The 17,693-nt window shown below is 53.3% G+C and overlaps 3 protein-coding genes across 3 annotated transcripts; 1 reads left to right on the top strand and 2 right to left on the bottom strand.

Moving 5' to 3' along the window:
• Positions 1-1,778: 1,778 nt before the first annotated feature.
• On the bottom strand, positions 1,779-3,380 carry ACET3X_003194 (uncharacterized protein; the record flags this gene model as incomplete). Its single annotated transcript, XM_069448442.1, has 2 exons — positions 1,779-2,107; positions 2,171-3,380. The coding sequence occupies 2 exons, from the start codon at positions 3,378-3,380 to the stop codon at positions 1,779-1,781; spliced, it is 1,539 nt and encodes a 512-aa protein (XP_069309741.1).
• Positions 3,381-9,015: 5,635 nt separating this feature from the next.
• On the top strand, positions 9,016-12,724 carry ACET3X_003193 (uncharacterized protein). Its single transcript, XM_069448441.1, has 2 exons — positions 9,016-9,578; positions 9,630-12,724. The coding sequence occupies exons 1-2, from the start codon at positions 9,373-9,375 to the stop codon at positions 11,860-11,862; spliced, it is 2,439 nt and encodes an 812-aa protein (XP_069309740.1). The 5' UTR covers positions 9,016-9,372; the 3' UTR covers positions 11,863-12,724.
• A 2,210-nt stretch (positions 12,725-14,934) lies between these two features.
• ACET3X_003192 (uncharacterized protein) lies at positions 14,935-16,321 on the bottom strand (the record flags this gene model as incomplete). The annotated part of the gene is made up of 2 exons (XM_069448440.1): positions 14,935-15,845; positions 16,246-16,321. The coding sequence occupies 2 exons, from the start codon at positions 16,319-16,321 to the stop codon at positions 14,935-14,937; spliced, it is 987 nt and encodes a 328-aa protein (XP_069309739.1).
• Positions 16,322-17,693: the final 1,372 nt, after the last annotated feature.

The following is a 17,693-nucleotide window of genomic DNA, read 5'->3' as shown; positions in this document are numbered from 1 at the left end:
AAGAAAGAAGCTCGATTGCTTTGTGAAAATTGATGATGTCGACTTTGGCCTTCAGCGGCTTCTGCCAACGGTCATACAGTGCACGGACGAAAGCGGGATGGCATTTCAATCTTGATAGACTAGGCGTGTTCCTGCATGGCGCTCAGGAATAATCTTAGAAGTGCCGCCTGTGGCTTAACGAATTTCCACGCGTGGTAGCGCGATGTGGCTTGCGATCGGTGAAAGTTCGGCCAATTTGACAGTGCTGACAGGGCTGCACATCTGACAATATTGAAGGCGAGACCCAAGAGCCGGGCCGAGGCGGTGCTCAAAAGCAGACAGGATTCGTGCCAATCTTGGAAGAGTGCTGTTGTCATCCTAGCGTTGATCGTGTAGGTGGTGTGTTGTACGACCCACACCAGCATAGACCCTTTGGAGCTCTAAGAACCAGGGTGCGTGATATGAAAATCTTTCTGGAGAAGTATCCAGACACTCAAGTATCCATTCCAGCCCAGGGGCCGTCGCAAAAGGCCCAGCATTTCCCGATAAGCGCGAAGAACCAACGTTTTGGGGTTTGGTCGGTCTATCCAGTGTTCTGGGCGTCGGATCAGCGACCAAGTGGGCTAAGCTCTGCGATTAGCGGCAAGCACGCGGCATGTCAAAAGCTTGGTGACCCAGTTCCTGGCTTTCGGTAGATGTGATAACAACCCCGGTGGCGGTTATTCAGCTCGCTCTCGCTCTCTCCCGGACAAGGGCAAAGAGTTGTTCCTCCAATGAGTCTCGATGTGACTTTGGAGACGGGAGTCAGGATAAAGACTTTGCACTGTCGCGAGTCGCGACAAGGTACACAGCCTTCATCTGGTATTTGCGGCTGAAAACCCAAGGCGTGAAATCGAAGACCGTCGGGTACACTTGGCGGGCGAACAGTGGCCATGACACCCTGATGGACGCGTGGGTGCCCGGGTGGGCAAGGCTTCCATGCGACTTATCTGTGGATCGCTCACACAAGACCCAGAGCATCAAGATTCGCCTCGGGGACAGTTCTCTTAGCTCAGGGGCGTCTTGCGATGGCGGTTGCTCCGCGGGGCAGACATGGTGCTGTCTCGACCTGGGGAAAAGAAAGATGAGGTCCTTTGCGGTGTTGCGAGCGGGTCGAGCGTGTCAACGCGTCATTCTCAGCGCGTCATTCCCTCGGAGCGCCCCGAGCTTTACCTAGACATCTAGCACATGACTGCCAAGATCTAAGGCCGCCAGAAGATATCAGAGGCCTTATCTAAGCAGCTACATTCATTAAGCTAGATTATCTAGGGGTTTGTTGCCCCTCTTCTAGACTTCTGTCCCATGTTCTCCCTCTTTCTCTTCTCCCTCAGCGTAGCTGCCTCTGAATGATAACATGGCTATCCCAGATCTATCATGCTAACCACGAGCAGGCAATGATAATAGAATAGATTTGTAAGATGCAGAGCAATGTCTGGTAGGAAGAGAACATTGGAAAGGTTTAGAGAAACGGTTATAGGACGTCTATCTTTCTTACCTCTGTATGATCCTTCATTTGAGTTCCTAACATACTTACTCTCCTGCTCCTGACTCGTCCAACCTCGCATTAGCTAACTCTATTATCCCATGTTCTGCATAACTATTCGGCCCTCACGAAATTGGCCCCTGGATTCGTGAGCAAGGGTCCTCACGGTGTTTCCAGCCATCACTATGAATCCCCACGAACTAGATGATCAATAATGCAGAGGTGAAATAAACACATAATAATTCATTACTCATTCCCATCATTAGCAGACACCCATCTACAAGGTATATCTGAACCCCTCCAGGCCCTCAATAATCTTGCCACCATTCGCAGCCCGCTTGTTCGCCATCCAGAACTTCAAGTTCAACAACAGCGAGATAACAATAATCATAGCCGTAGCAATCATGCACGCAATGATACCAGGCACATACGACGGTGCGTCTTGAGTCCTGAAGACAGTGCCACCAACAATACCACCGATACCTCCTGCGCCGACCAGAGTAGCGCTGCAGAGAGCACGCTTCCATTGTCCACGGATGTTGTTGGCTTGCCAAGTGAGGATGCAGGGCACGTTTGCGTTTGCAGCGGCGGTGGCGAGGAAGACACCTGAGCAGACATGTTAGTGGGATGTGATACAAGAGGGATTGCGGATAGGAGGTGTGAACTTACCAAAGTATCGGACGCCTACGTTGGTGCTGAAACCAATCATGGGTAGACCGATGAGAGCGAGGATACCGTTGGCAATGACCCATGGGCTGCGGATGTGGTACTTGTCGCCTGCCCAGGCAAATCCAAGCATGACGAAAGCAGCAAAGACGTAGGGTGGCGCGATGAGACAGTTGGCAGCGGCAGGACTGAAACCCATACCGTCTTTCAGGATAATGGGAAGGAAGTACGCGATGGCGTAGGTAATAGTCGTGGTGAACATGAAGATCAACGCGAAGCCCCAGACCTTGAGATCCATGGCTCCAGCAAGGTAGCTCTTGAGGTTAAATTCCTCGGCGACGACATCGTGGCGGTCCTCTTCGATGCGTGCAACGATAAAGTCAACTTCGTCTTGGTTAAGGAACTTCTTCTGCGTCTTGCTGGGCTTGGCAGCCAGTTCGGGGAAGTCGACGATAAAGTACCATCCTACGATGCCAATGACCACGGTGATGACGCCCTGCAGGATGAAAATCCATCGCCAGCCGGATAGACCTGGTCCGTAGCTGACAGGTGTAAGGGGTGCCTTCTTGGTGGGTCCGTAGTGTGGGCCGAGCCAGTATGCTGCTTGGAAGCCGTGGCCGCTGAGCAGAGAAAAGAGGTAGCCGAGAATACCTGAGAAGGCAGACGACAGCATGCCGATGAGGAAGAAGACGGTGTTGCGCTTCTGGAGCTCGAATCGCTTGTACCAGCACGAAAGGAGGTATGCGGAACCTGGGAAGAAGCCGGCCTCGAAGATACCGAGAAGGAGACGGAGAGGGATGAGCGTGTGCCATTCCTTGACGAAACCGAAGCCGATCATGACCGCGCCCCAGATGATGACAATGGCGGGAAGGAAGAGTCTCGGGCCCAGCTTCCTTAGCACAACGGTAGCGGGTGGCTGGAGTGCAACGTAGGTGATGAAGAAGAGCAAGACGACGATGCTGTATCGCTCTCCAGTAAGCTTCAGATCGACGCCCATACCGGCGACCATGGCGACACCAAGATTGGTTCGGTCCATGAGCGAGACACAGTACATGCATCCGAGTGTGGGAATCAGTCGCAGGTCGACCTTGCGGACAATCTTCTTCTGCTCCTCGGGTGTATAGCGAGTGATGGCGGCATCACTGGCGACTTTTTCAGACTCGATGCGTTCCAAGGTGGCCACGTTGCCCTTCTCTTCAGCGTAAGACGACATGGCTGATGTTGTAGTCCTCTGCGACCCGGGAAAGGGGACTAGATTTGGACCTCAACGAGGGATGACGGAATCGAAAAGGCTGAAGAAAGAAAAAGGGGTAGAGTGATGCCTTTTTGCTTGAGAAGTGTGGGAGATACTTTAATTTCAGCTGCCGGATGCTTGACCTCATATACGTGTCTTCATCCCCAGACTAATAGGATCGCCTTCCCCAGATTCTCGCGGCATAGACTCCACAGTACCCCAGACTCTTCAAACCTTAGCAGTCTGGATCCGATACTGACAAGCTCTCTAAGCCATCTCGCGTACTACCTATCGATTTTGACAATGGTATAGAGTCTTGAGCCCATAGCTCCGGAGACGACCTACCACAGCGGTTAGCAGTGCGAACACCAAGGAGCCCCAAACAGAAAAGCACCCGTGATGGTGCTGTCTGGGCCCGACAGTATGGCGGCGCTGACTCCGATCGAGGGCGATGGCGCATGTCAACACGTTGTCGACGATCACGCCGAGCCTATACCCCGCATACATAGCCATCACGATGATTGGAATTCCGAGGTGGCTGTGATGGATTGGATACGTATTAAGGTTTTGGGGCCTGGGCATATGCTTAGTGGAAGGTCCGCTGTACGCTACGAGCACGTGGCGTAGGCCCAGACTCTCAAACCGAGGTCTCCTGCTGAGTAAACTGCCGAAATCCAGTGCCATCTGGAATTGGCAGGGCATCTTCCGCTGGTCCAAGGTGCGAACATCGAGACATTGATGTATCGTGTGCGGAAATGTTCCACGATACATGCGGTTCGACGCAGCTCATCGACGACGCACTGCGATCGCATATATGTTATTCTCACCTTTGGCTCACGGAAGGCATCGCGAAGCAGCACCGTGGTACATCCCGTGGTACTACCATGGTACGGCAATGACCTATAGGCCATGAGCCACTCATGCCTACCGAATCACAATCGCCACCATCGTTGAAAGTTGACCATACATATGTCCACAACTACACCCTCTTTTAATCATTGCGTTAGTCTTTGCTGTACTCAACTGAACGTGAGCTATGCTCAATCTTGCGTATATATATTTCCCAAAGTCTGCATTTCCCAAAGCCTGCGTTCTGGAGGGCTTGGGCATCCGGATCCTGTTCTGTTGCCTCAATGGGTTTGTGTGCAAAGTGCGGAAGGTTCCATGATTGCACTTGGGAGAGTTGCCCGACCGGCCCTTCTTCCGCAACGTAACTGTCACGCTGTAAAGCATGAAGTTTCCGTGGCGAATACAGTCGATATGTGCCTGGAAGCATCCTCACTCAGCGGGCACTCCGACGGAAGACGCCATGTGTGTGCTTGGGGGATCTTGTGAATGTCTCAAACGCTAGTGACGTTATTGAGTCCTGCCACTCTTAGAATGGTGTGGAATTTAGCAAGTCTGGAAATTGCCATGCCGAGGTGTTATTCCAGCAATGTTATTGGGCGTCAAACTTGCCAATTCAAGTGGCGCATGATCGTTTACGAATGCCTTTGAGAAACGCAACCACGAGTGCGCCACGAAAGTGCAGCGTCGCTTTTCGGTCTTCCGGGAGGCCTACTGTATCGCAATGATCATTGGGTTAAGCTTTGGGGAACGGTTGATTGTATGGCTTTGGTTTTGATTCGCTGGGTCTGCTTCGTCTGAGTCACCACTGTACCGACTACGAGTACGCCGGCTGGTCAGGGTATGGCGGTCATCGTGATGCTCTAGTTTGTCGCTACCAGAGGCTCAACAAGTGCGCAACTTCTAGTTGAGTTGTGTCCGAGGCCGTGCCGAGGCAAAAGACGCGTTGTGTTGTCAGCTGGGGGAAGAAGGTGTAGCCCCGGAGGGTAACAGGAGGATGGCAAGAACCGATCAAGAAATAGATGCTACAACGAAGATCTATGTAGTCCAGATTACCGAGGGGGTGGTTAGTCAGATCCGAGGATGTGTTTCAATAATAGCATTGTTCGATCAGTGATCAACAACGCGTGCCGATCTAGTTTGCTAGTCGAAGAGAACCACGTGACCTACACGCTTGAGTCAGTCTATCATAAGACGGGACTTGCCCACTCTTCGCGTCTTTGAGAACACTGACCTTCGGAAACTAGAGTGGCAAGAAGGCTTACTTTCGAACCTCTTGTGGATCTCATCTCTCGGCTCCTATACCTATCTTAGTCTTTGCCAGAGGTCTCACGGACCCTTGGATGCTTCTTCTTCCGCATGAGATAACTTACCGTCCTCTATATCAGCCTTTCGCCTGGCTTGCTAGAGGTTCGGATTTGCTTCCAATCCGTCCAGGAGTTGTCATGTAGTGTCAACTCACCACAGTTGGATAGACTGCGACTTGGGACGAAAATGTTAGCGCGTCCAATAATCAGTGGTGGAGTCATCATAGGGCTATTCCCACATGCCGGGATGCCTGCGCCCATACCCGAGGGCGGTACAAAGGCCACCGTGCAAGCATCCACACGTATGGAAAACCTGGAGTACCTGGAGAATAGGCTGGGTGTCGGGTGACTTCTACCTGACAAGACCAGGATTGGGTGTTTGAATCCCCAACCAAAGAGCAGAGAGGTTCCACGTGTACAACAAGATTTTGACCCAACAGCTAGACGTCTGAGACATTTCCATATCAGCAGCAACCGATGCAAAGCTCCCATTCGCACAAGGTGCTAGACAAGCTCAAAGTCACGGTCATTGCTTTTCCGTGGTGTCGTCGCGTGGTGCCTGTAGTCGCTGGCGGAGGATAGGAATTTTTGCCCACAATAACCGCCGGGTGGGTCTATTGGGCATCCTGAGTCAACGTATCCATGGCGTCAAGGCTGGAAGTGGGTCCATAGGGCAGCGATGAGCCGCAAGACCATGTGTTCGGGACCCAATTGGGGACCTTTTGGGCAGCGAAGGATTCAACAATGCGACAAAGTGACATGCCAAATGTGAGTCACGCGCCATGATAGGAACGGAGCGCATTCTCTAGGCTCTAGAGTGGAATTGTTTGCGCGAACGAGCCGAAGCTGGATAGCGCGGTGAAATCAAACTGTTCACAATCCCATCTTTCAATTTCGCTCGGGTGCCGATGAGATGGTGGATTTGTGGTGGGCGGCTCCAGGGCTGCGCTTAGCGAGTGTCCCACGCGTTCCTCCACCCAGCCAACGCTAGCCCAACGGCGAAGACGACATCAGATGGGAAGGCGCAGCCGTAGTTTTGATATAGGGAGTGAAGCCTGGGATGCGTTTCAAGAAGTTGGAACAATGAATTTTGTGAGGGTTGGTGTGCAGTGGGTCATCGTGCAGATGGTTGTGCTACCTACAACCTCAATACCCTGTCCAATAACTCATCGATTGTGGAACCAAATACTCATCGTTGCTAGGCATCATGGCATCCCGCAGGTTTTCGCGATACGTCTGATACCAATTCTCTCCCGTATTTGCGATGGTGTTTTACAAGTTGCAGGCACATGACTGTGTACCGTGGTACAATGGCTGCCGATATCGCATCAATCTGACACAGGCTTCAAGCCAACGATTTTGATGTCTGCAGGGTGTCTGCAATGTGCCGAAATGATTCAGCCCCAATTCTTTGCCGGTCGCACCAAGAGTCTAATCGAACGTCAGTAGAAGACGTTTGTATGCGGAGGCTCTTTGGAGCATGTCGGCAACCCGTATCCGTTCGCCGTCCCCCGCAGGACTGAATAGAGATCACAACAAAGTTTGGCTGAGCATTTGACGTGTGCGACGAGCGCTGTTCATAACCTGGTGTTCGGCACTGGCTAGGTCGCGCAGAGTGCTGCAACTGAGCCGAAGCGGATGTGTTCTGAGTGGCAATCATCAAGCATCACGGCATCTCCATGGCGCAGACGTGGGTTGAGAGGGGGCCACAGTAGCACAAGAATCAACGTCATGTCTGGTGGTGTAGGCGCATTGGATGAGCGGTCACCCTTTCAGAGAGGGACGACTGCGCTATTTCGTCTTACAGCAACGGCAACGGCGAATGACAATGGTGGCCATGATGCACCAGACGGGAGTTTGTGGTGGTGGTGGCAGTGATGTGTTTGACTGCGACTGCCTGTAGCTTGATCTAGCAACGACGAAAATTCAAGACGCTGTACTTTGTGCGTAGACTCTGTGCCGCGACGACGGCCGATCACGACATGACGAGAGGAGCGCAGCAACGGGCACCTCGGATACGATAACGGTCAGTGTGGGTGCGACGTTGGCGGTGGAGGTGGCGTGGGAGGGGCAGGTTGCGGCACTGGTCGCATTCAGATGCGCATCCTTTGCTTTGGTTTTGGCCAGACTTGTTGGGAGCATTGCGCTGCTCGATGCGGTGCGTCTCCTCACCGGAAAGTTTGGTGGGGTAGTGTCGACGACTAGGCGAGTAAGCAACGCTTGACGGGCCGCGTGATTAGAGCTGCGTCCGGGGCGATTCGATGGGGGTGTTACACCGATACGCTGTCTTGCGTGTGGGTGCGTTAGTGGCAGGCAGGGCAAGTGCTAACCAGGTGCGATTTGCGTGGTTCTGGCAAGGCAGCGCCAGTCAGACTCGAGGCCAAACGACGAGAGCTCGCGGTGGCGAAAGGACACATGTTATGCGTCGCGTCGTGGAGATTAATGAAGGTAACAATGGTGAGAGTGCTCTGTTGTTCCTGCATGCTAAGCGCGATTGACGTGGCCGAGCCAGGAGCAAACGAGTTTAGCTGTTAATAAACGATGCAGTGCTGAGGCTCCATGACGTGAACCGCGAAGAAGGGCAAGGAAAAGTTTGACGGAGCTAGGAAAGTCTGCCCTACAACCGTTTGCCGTGTGATGGTGCAGAGAATGGCGGGCGTGGTTGTCGTACAGGACAGTGCAGTATAGTACAGTACAGTACAGTACACGATGGACCAGGCCAAGGCGAGGAGTGATCAGCGGCGACAAGCTTTTGGTGACGGCTGCTGCTGCATGGAGCGTCGAGGGCGTTGGAAGCCGTGGTTCTGTGGTTCAGACCAAGAGAGTCGTGGCCGTGGCTGTAGCTCTTTTGCGAGGGCGGTGAAGTGGTGCGTCGAGGTGCAGTCGTCGGTCCTCGATTCCAGCCCTCGCAGGCGAACGGCTCGCATCAACGAAGGCCGGGCAATCCCGGTTTCACGTCGTGTCGTTCCAACGGAGGGCGATGCACGCCCACTCAAACCGATGGATGTTGCGCATCTGAAGCAGCCAATGGCCACGCGACTGGCTATTCTTACCACCAAGGCGCCCGTCCATGATCAGCATCAGGGTGACCGGGTGAGATGCGAGACTGTTGCAGACTCGGCCTCGGACAACGGGCCTGCCCCTACCTAGTCAGTGTGTGTCGACGACATGGCAACTGGAGCTGTTGCGGCTGGCAACGAGGGCGTCTGTCTGCATGCACTCGACCAAAGAAATGGTGTGGAGGCTGGCTGCGTCACTCGTCGCGCAGACATGCCAGGACTGAAAGGGCCGCAGAGGGCGGCAGCAGCAGCCCCTCGGCCAACCACTAGGTGTTGGAGGTTGACTGGGCAGCGACGGATGCGGTGCGCGCCCAACGATTAGACGCATTGCATGAAAGAGCTAGCCCGCTATAAGGCAGTTTATAGTACCACGCCGTTTTGAATTTTACGGGCGGGGGAAAAGTTTCGTGTGTCGAAGCCCGAATAACGCCTGCCTGCCTGCCTGCCTGCTGCACACGAACTCGCCCGTCATACTCTGCATCTGCCTCGCATATCCTCCTGCTCCCCTCGTCCCCTCTGCTCAGATCTCCTCTCCCCTCCCCCTTCTATCCACACCCACACCGTCTTGATGAGACGGTAGCACCCCTCCCAGACGCCCGTGCTAATAATGCGCTCTCGACGTCTCGCCTGACTGTCAAGGATCGCCCCGCGACGCTTTTTATTATCGATAGAGCGCGAGCGCCCTTGAGCCGCTAGATATTTTGCCGACTCCCTGTCCTCTGTCTCCTTTCCCTCCCCAGAACAAACGCCGCTGCCAGCATGGCGAGCCCACAGGAGATGCAGCCCACGGTCGAGGACTGCTACTCGGATGACAGCGAAGGCGGCTCTATTCCTTTCCAGGGCCGGCGCTCGCCCAATGCCGCTAACGTCTCCACCAAGCGCTCGCACCCATCCGACTTGGATAAAGAAATGCCGCCCGCTCAGGAGAGGGCGCCCACCAACATTGACCTTCGCTCCGACTCAGGGTACAGCAGCTACACCACCGCCACCGTCAGCAGCACTAATTCCGCTCAAAGTGCTCCTCCTCCTCCTCCTCCCACTCCACCCCAGCGCAGCAGCCCGACCCACGTGCCTGCCGCCCCAGTCCCTCCTCAGCAAGAGGCCCCCAAGATCCGACGACGCCCTACCGTCTCAGAGTCGACCAAGCCGTCCTCCAAGGCTTCGTCCCGACCAAAATCAATCTCCCGCACCGCCTCGACCTCGTCCAAGCCCCCTGCCATCATCCAGCAACGTGAACGCCGGCCGACCGTGACGCAGGATCCTCGCCCGGACCGCAGAGATCGTCGTGATAGCAGAGTCGAACCGGAATGTGCCGACCCCAGGCGCCCCAAGCACGACCCCAACGCGCCTGCCCCAGCTCCCCGTCGTCATAACATCCGCCCTGAGATACACCCATCCCAATCCGCTCGTGACGTGAATCATCGCCCTTCCCAGGAAGACACCCGCTCAATGCGTTCTGATCCCACCCCCTCTCCGTACTATCCGGACCAACGCCAGTCGTACTACTCGCACGCTGGCGCCGTTATCCAGCCAGCCACGACACGTCCCCGTCGTCCCTCCGTGTCTCGACCCGTAAGCTACAGCGGCGAGCCTGGACAACAGTACCACTGGACTCAAGGAGCGCCTGGATACCCCACACAGGAACATGGCCCGCCCCTTTCCCAGTCTGCGCTTTACCGCCAAAGCTATTCAGGACAGATGGGCCCGCCACCCGGACCTTATGGAGCGGCACCTGTGTACCACCCTCAATACGGCTACCAGGTGCCCCAGTCTTACGACGGCATGCAAAGGCCAGGCATGACACACCGCAACTCGACCAATATTGCACGCAACGGGCCTGCACCTCCCCTCATCATTGACCAAGCTCCGCGTGATCAGTACTCAGCAAGGCGCGGCCAGCCGCAGAGCGCCACACAGTCCAGGTTTCCGCCCCAGAAGCAGCTCCAGGGCGAGGCCTACGAAAGCTACAGCGAATCTGAGACTGCATCGTCTGATGAAGACGACGACTATGAGGCAGAGCCCCATCCCGATGATCCTTATGCCCACCGTGCGCTTATGCCGCCTCCTCCCCCAAAGCTGGAGCGGACCAAGTCCAAGGCGAAGCCCAAGACTAAGACCAAGAAGCCGCAGCGTCCATCCATCTCCCACGCCTACACCACCTCGGAGGTAGACCAAGTTCGCGCTGACCGCCGCAAGTCGCAGCCTGTCGTTGTCAACCACGACCATCCTACCAGTCGTCACCGTACCACCAAGAGCACAAACGAATCGTCTCGCCGACAGTCAGTCAGCCGACCCGCTCCCCCACATCGTGAAATCAAAACCGAATATCCCGCCAGGGGTGGCCAGGTCTATGTGCACGACAGCACCAAGGCTGAGCGGCGTCGATCAGCTCATTACGGCAAGTCTTACGACAAGTACGCAGAATATGCCGAGGCCAGGGAACATGAGGAACGCCTCGCAGCTGAAGCCAACGCTAGAGCTGAGGCCAAGGCTAGACGCGAAGCCGAAAGACTCGAGGCACGATACCAGGCTGAGCAGCAGGAGCGCAAACGCGAAAAGCGCAGCTCAAAGGTCTACTACCAACCTCCCGCAGCGTTTGACAGTAGCGACGAGTATGAGTCTGAAGTCGAGGCTCCCATCCCCGAAGCACCAGCTCCTCCCCGCCGCCGTCGTCCTACTGATGTGGACAGTCGCAAGGTCAAAGAGCGTGCCCCGCAGAAGACCAGGCGAGATGAGATGAAAGCACTAGAGTACATGAACAATCTACGCGGTACTGATGCTCCGCTGATCGACCACATCCACAGTGCCGCAAAGCGAGCTTCGAGGGTACCGTCAGTCCCCTCGCATTCTGGCTCCTCTGGCAGCGACAGGCACACGGCCGTTACCAGCAACGGCAACAACGAGATCCGCCTCAGAGTAGACGCAAATGCCCCACTCAGCCTGCAGTTCAACGGCGACATGGAGGGTCGCACTATGCGACTCATCCCAGGTGAGGACGGCATGGCAGAACTCGTCATCAGCGGAAATCCTGACAACGAGGGGGCATACCACGGCAGCGAAAAAGGCAGCAATGCAGGTGACAGAAAGGCATTGGTCACGCGGAAGCAGTTGGAGGAGATGGATGAAGGCAGTATACGCAGCCACCGTAATAGGCGCGAAAGCCGAGTAGTACGAGATGCTCATGATGACCGGATTGAGGTTCAGCGACCACTGCGTCGCCGTGCCAATTCCCACTATGTCAACAACTGAGAATCTTGGAATCTCTAGCATTCGCGCACACCACAAAGATGCGTAGATCGACTTCGACCGTTTCCCCTACCCGCTACACGCCTGTTCCCAATCTCATCTCTGTCCGACCGGCAATTTTCTTTCGATCCTATTTCCTTCGTTGGGTGGATGATTTTCAGACCAAAAGCTTTTCACGAGCGTGGACAGCGCCCTCTGCGGCTGCCTTGCTCAACAAAAAAGTTCGGTTCAGTTTCTTCATCACGCTTTCGATTTTTGGTACGGTTACCCACTCGCGCTGCATGTTTGTATGTTTGCCGTGTTCCTTGCGACAGTGCACGTTACATTGTTATTGTTTGCTAGACTGGAACGCTCACGCACACCAACATTCAATGCGTAAGGGCGGTCGCGCCATCTGGACCTTTGGATCGATCACAGATTGTACGGTTATCTTCTTCCTGCCCGTCATTGCGCCTTTTTTTGAGCGTTGCCCCCCACCATTCCCCCCTTTTTTTTCTTTCCCTGCACTATACCAGCTCCTCGCGGAGGCTTTTCGGACCTTTTTGTTCGGCGGATGTAATACCCTTTTTTCTCTATCACTTGTTGTGGCTGGATCTACGTGGCAGCAGAAATGTGTGGGATTTCTTTGTTTTTTTCGCTTGTCGCAAAAAGTAAGCAAAGGTCGATGTGTTGGCAACGGCTACGACGCTTATGATGATGGTTGTATGGATCATGAACTACGCAGCGCTCTGAATGTTTTCTGTTTTCTTTCCTTACATAGCTGAGTGGGATTGGTGGATAGTACTGGTCTCGAGGATGTTGCAGCTAGCCTGTAAGCATCATTTGGGATTACAATGACATCTCTTCCACTCTCTCTAATAACCAGTGTACCCTGTGTTGGTTCACCGCAAATGTGATGCGTAATGATGCCACTGGCCTCAATTTTCATGTCTGCTTTTTTTTCTATAATGCATATGCAACCAGCCCACGCTCACCCCATCCCGATTCGGCCTACAATGCTCCGACGAGTCCCACGCCTCCATCTTTCTTTTTCCCCCGTATTCCAGACCATTGTTTCGGTACCGTAAAGAAAACGGGCAAGTGCCGGTGCTACCTAAGTAGACCTATCAGTGGTCTTGCCTGGTTGGGACGGAGATTTCCGGAATGACTTGTCGTATCTGCATAGGTAGGTATGATGATGGTGTACCCGCCTCACTTGCCTTGCTTGTGTTGGGCGAGGGAATGCATGCTTGATTGCGTACGTACGACGTGTCGAGGTTTGAGATGAGATGTGCATGGGCACCTTGACAGTAGAGTGATAAGTGAAGCAGCCATTGAGATTATTGGGTGAATTGTCAATGACATATACTTGACGAGATTCCATCTTCATCTCCCATGGTACTGTCACTGCGTTTAGTGGCTTTGCCGTCCCCGCGTCAATGCTGCTTATTGCTTTTGGGCGGGATTTTGCGGAGATAGTGGCTTTTGCTCGCCTTCCAGACGTGAGGTGAGCTGTTCGTATCAGCCACTTCTCTGCTTCTAACCAATGGCTCTTCGTTGGGATGAACTTCGGCATGTGATCTACAAACTCATAACAAGATTATTGATGATGACTATGAGCAAAATGAGGATGATAAGAGAGACTCAGGTAGCAGTCTGATTCACGACCAAAACCTCGATGCGTTCCATGAATGCCCCATTGACGCTATCTGGCCAGCTGCGGCCGCGGTCATAGACCGCTCCATCAGAAATACCTAGGTACCACTTGAATGATGACCACGATGTTACGACATGCAGAGTAAACACAGTGCTTGCAGAAGGTTCGTAATGTCTTCTCGAGATGCTGGAACATTGACGTCGTGTTTAGCACTACCCCTGAGTTCTGATCGGCAAGACACTAGTAAGCGCAGGACATGAAGTCGACACTGAGATCGCGCTCCCGGCCACGGATATTGAAGCATTTGGTCTCTATTTCTCCAATGCTCTTGTTGTGTGGAAGCCGAGAATGCGCTGTTGGAAAGAGTACTTGGTAAGGGCAAATCCCGGTCAAGTTTCGTTCGTCCGGTCTGGGTAAGCACCTGCCGTTCCGTCGAGCAAGCTGGAGTTTGGCATGATGATTGAATGGCTTCTCATCCGGTTTCGAAGCGCAGACGTGACGAAAGATGTAGGGTGTTTGCGGGTGAAATCAGAGCATTTGAACTTGTGTGTTTCTCAGCTTCAAAAGTCACTTTTGAAGACATCGTGCCCAGGTAACGTTTGTTAAATGATCAATGTTGAAGGGTGCGAAACCCCATTCATCTTCAGTTCATGTTGATTGTAGCGCGTTGAAAACGACTTCATCTGGCCAGGGTGTCGCTTTGTACACCTTGCTCTTATCACATGTTTACCATCAGAGTATGCGCTATCAGGCACACAAAGACTTGGCAATAAGTGTAACTACCAGGTGCTAATGCCGTATTCATAGACGTATGATGAGACCTAAGTTTCAATGTACCGTGGACAGACCTTAGAGTCGGTGTCAGGGCTAGAGCCTACCTAAGATGGAAGCCACTCCATACGGGGTATAAATCGATCAACGAACTGCGATATACGACCATGGCATGAAAAGCCATTGAAAGAGAGCAAAGAGAGGTCACACAGAAGCAGATGGTGATAGTACCTAACACGTACCTCAACCTCGCGAACAAGTATCACCGAACATTAGCAGGTCCCTCTTGTAGCATTACAACCAATATGTGCGCATTGTGAAGGCAAAAACACGGTCGTTGGCGCCCTCAGACTCAACACACTATGCGCAGACTATCTAGCTGCAGAAGATGGGCCAAATCACGAGAGAGACAACGTTTTGCTAGCATGGAATTGAACTACTACAGCTCAGTACGAGTACATGAGTATTAAGGCCTAAGTAACCTTCAGTATAATGCCAACTGCATACCTCTAGAACGCCAATGGTCTTGTCTTTCAATCACTATAACCTACATCTTTCGGAAAGACTACACTAGCCCTAAAAAAACACCCAAGACCTTACATCAACAATGTTATGCCAAGACAATTGTACATAGTGAATGTCCCAACACCGCCATCCACAAGAAGGCTCTAGGCGAGCTGGAACATGTCGCCCCTCCAGCCGTACGTCCTCGCGAGGCGCCGACCGAAGCGCCGAGCCCATGTAAAAGGTAGCTTGTGTGTCGGATGAGGCTCATGGAACTGGGTAGGCTGCTCAATGTTCAGGTTCCGTGGAGTGAACTGCCAGGCAGAGCCTTGGAGTTTCTGCGCAGCAAATCCAACAGCCACCATGGCGTGTAGGAAGTCTTGCCAGGGCGTATCACCGGGATGGTCGCGCGACAGGGGTGAATGGAACAGAGTTTTGAAGACTTTGTGTGCGCGTTTGTCGAGAAAGAAGGTCTGTTGCTCGTCTTCACCCAGAGTAGTACGTTGTTCGTCAACGTTGTCATCCTGATCACCGTTGTTGTGCCGGGCTGCGAGACCGCGGGATTTTGCTTTCTTGGTAGTACTCAAGTTGATCTTATCGAATATACCTGTGATCTGCTTGGCGGGATCGTGGAGGAACGTGGGAATAGGGACGTAGATGTATCCAACTAGGGTAGAGCATTCAGAAGCCCTGTCGTGCTCTACCCAAAGCGGTGTACTCTGTAGTGTACGCTCTGTGATGATACCAGAGACGATATCGTGGGGTGTAGCACCAGTGCAGTCCCTGAAGCGACCATCTGCAGCACACCAGAATGCATCCAAAGCAGCCTCTGCCTTTCTCAGAGTTTCGACATTCTTCTGGCTTCGACGCTTGTTGACTGGATAGCGAAACTTCGCACCCGGTTTCCCTAGATGAGCGAGGTTGGTGCCCTCGAAAGTCGTGCTGAGAGTTGAGTTCCATCGAGAAAGGTTGATGGCATAGTTTGTGATCAGCTCGGTCTGTCGCTGCTTGACTGCATGCTGAACTTGTTTTGCCCATGGCAGGAAGAAGCTGAGTTGGCGGAGACACTCCGAGACTATGCACAACTTCGAAATCAGTGCAGCTGCGAATGGCGAAGTCAAATTGCTTGCTCGTTCGTTGGTCTGTAGAAGGTTGTCGAGTGATTCCACCAGTGTGTGTACTCTTAACGTCCGTCTGACAGGTGGGTCCTAGAGGTATTTAAATAGAGTGAAGATATGCTCCAATTCTTTGTCTCGCTTGCGACCACGCCTACCATTGTACTTGATGCCTACTACGACATCTTTGACACTGTGATCGCACTCTTGAGAAAAGTAGGCACGGACTTCTAGGGACGACGACCAGGCTAGGTGTAGCTCGTGTATGATCTCCAACTGGAAGAATTCCAGGAAGGACCATGTCTCAACAAGCGACTCAAAGAAGTCTCCAGGGAGTTCTTTTTGGCTGCCAATTCTTACCGAATCCTAGATCGTCCTTGTACAGCAGAAAGAGTCGGTCTAGCTCGGAGATGCGTCGGCACAGTTCGTTCCACATGAACAAGTCGATATAACAGTCCGTGACTACTGCACGCAACACACGAGGCCAAAGTACTTCATCCTCTGCGCTCGCGTGTGTCATTCTGCACCGGATACCTGGTAGTAGCTCAGGCCGATGTTCCTTGTGCTCAAGCGCAAAGTCCCGAAAGTACCCAGGATCCTCGCGGAGTAGCCAGATGTGATCTTCGGCTGCGTTTTGGCGTGCAGACACGAGTGCCACCAGCCGCTGGAGATCGACTAGTGCGGGTACGCAGTAACATGCCTCTCGTGCAATAGCGCTGAGCGACGTGAATTCTTGATCGCTACAAGTTAGAGGAGGAAGTTCGGGAGTCACTGTTGTGTCCTCGATCTCGCGTCTACGCCCAGGGTCATCTGGGCTTGTTGATGGAGCGCCAGTTGCAGCTTGTGTGGTGCGTCGAGTCTGCCCCGAACTTGCTACATCGACGAGGTCGTGCATGACTTCGTCGTCATGATCCTGGTATCTTCGCGTCAATAGCTCCGTTCTAAGTGAACGGATTCTGGTATCCATATCAGCTAGAATACTGCGCACAACAGCCAGGAGGAATTCAAGGGTAGTCGATTGCATCAATAGGATATGCGAGCCAGGTAACGGATGTATTGACTCTCCCTTACTCATCGATTTAGCAGCGTCTTCTTCCGTGTCCCACTCCAATATCTGGCCATAGTCTTCATTGATGAGGCCCATGGTGTATTTCGTCTTCTCGATGACCGCTGGGCGCAGGTGTATCAAGGGCGCCAACTCGTAGTCAAGAACGGCGGATTTCCACAATGGATGTCGGCCGCGAGCGTTCAGAAGAATGAGTAGTGGGTTCGGCTTCGTAAGATCCTCGAGGTTGAGATGGGGAAAAGCGTATTGCGCCAGGCTATGACAGTGCCTCTGATGCGGACAAATTTTTAGAACTGACTGGTCGATGTCGGGGCGATGGCTGGTAGGAAGCGTTGGCCAAGCTTTGAGTAAAATGGCCTTCCGCTGAGCTGTTGACTTCGTGAGCCAGCGCTTGCGGACCTCAGCTTCGAAATTGTGCACCAAGAAGGCTAGTTTCCTCCAAAGAGTTAGATTCTTCAGCAAGGAGGCCCAATCTTGTTCATCGTCGACGATATCCTCTACCGATCTCAATAGACCCTTTTCCCAGCAAAGTGGCTCTTTCTGTTCATCCACATCGCATGGGTCGTCTTCTGGGCAGCCAAAGTAATGGTGTACGTGCTCGAAGTAGTGGAAGATGCCTGCTCGTGTGAATGTAAGACCTCCAGACCTTGTTCCTTTGAGCAATGCCTGGCGCAGTGACTTGGCCGCTTCAGGTTCGGGTAGTGATTTGAGTGAGTCCAGCCATTTTCGATATTGATCGGCC

Source organism: Alternaria dauci, chromosome 2 (assembly GCF_042100115.1).
Source record: "Alternaria dauci strain A2016 chromosome 2, whole genome shotgun sequence".
NCBI classification, from domain to species: domain Eukaryota; kingdom Fungi; phylum Ascomycota; class Dothideomycetes; order Pleosporales; family Pleosporaceae; genus Alternaria; species Alternaria dauci.
Note: the sequence above shows the minus strand (reverse complement) of the source record. Positions and strands in the feature narration are given on the sequence as shown.

Coding starts and splice junctions, on each gene's coding strand:
- ACET3X_003193 (XM_069448441.1), top strand. CDS start 9,373: ATGGCGAGCCCACAGGAGATGCAGCCCACGGTCGAGGACTGCTACTCG. Junction 9,579..9,629: donor GACCTTCGCTCCGACTCAGG/GTACAGCAGCTA, acceptor TTCCGCTCAAAG/TGCTCCTCCTCCTCCTCCTC.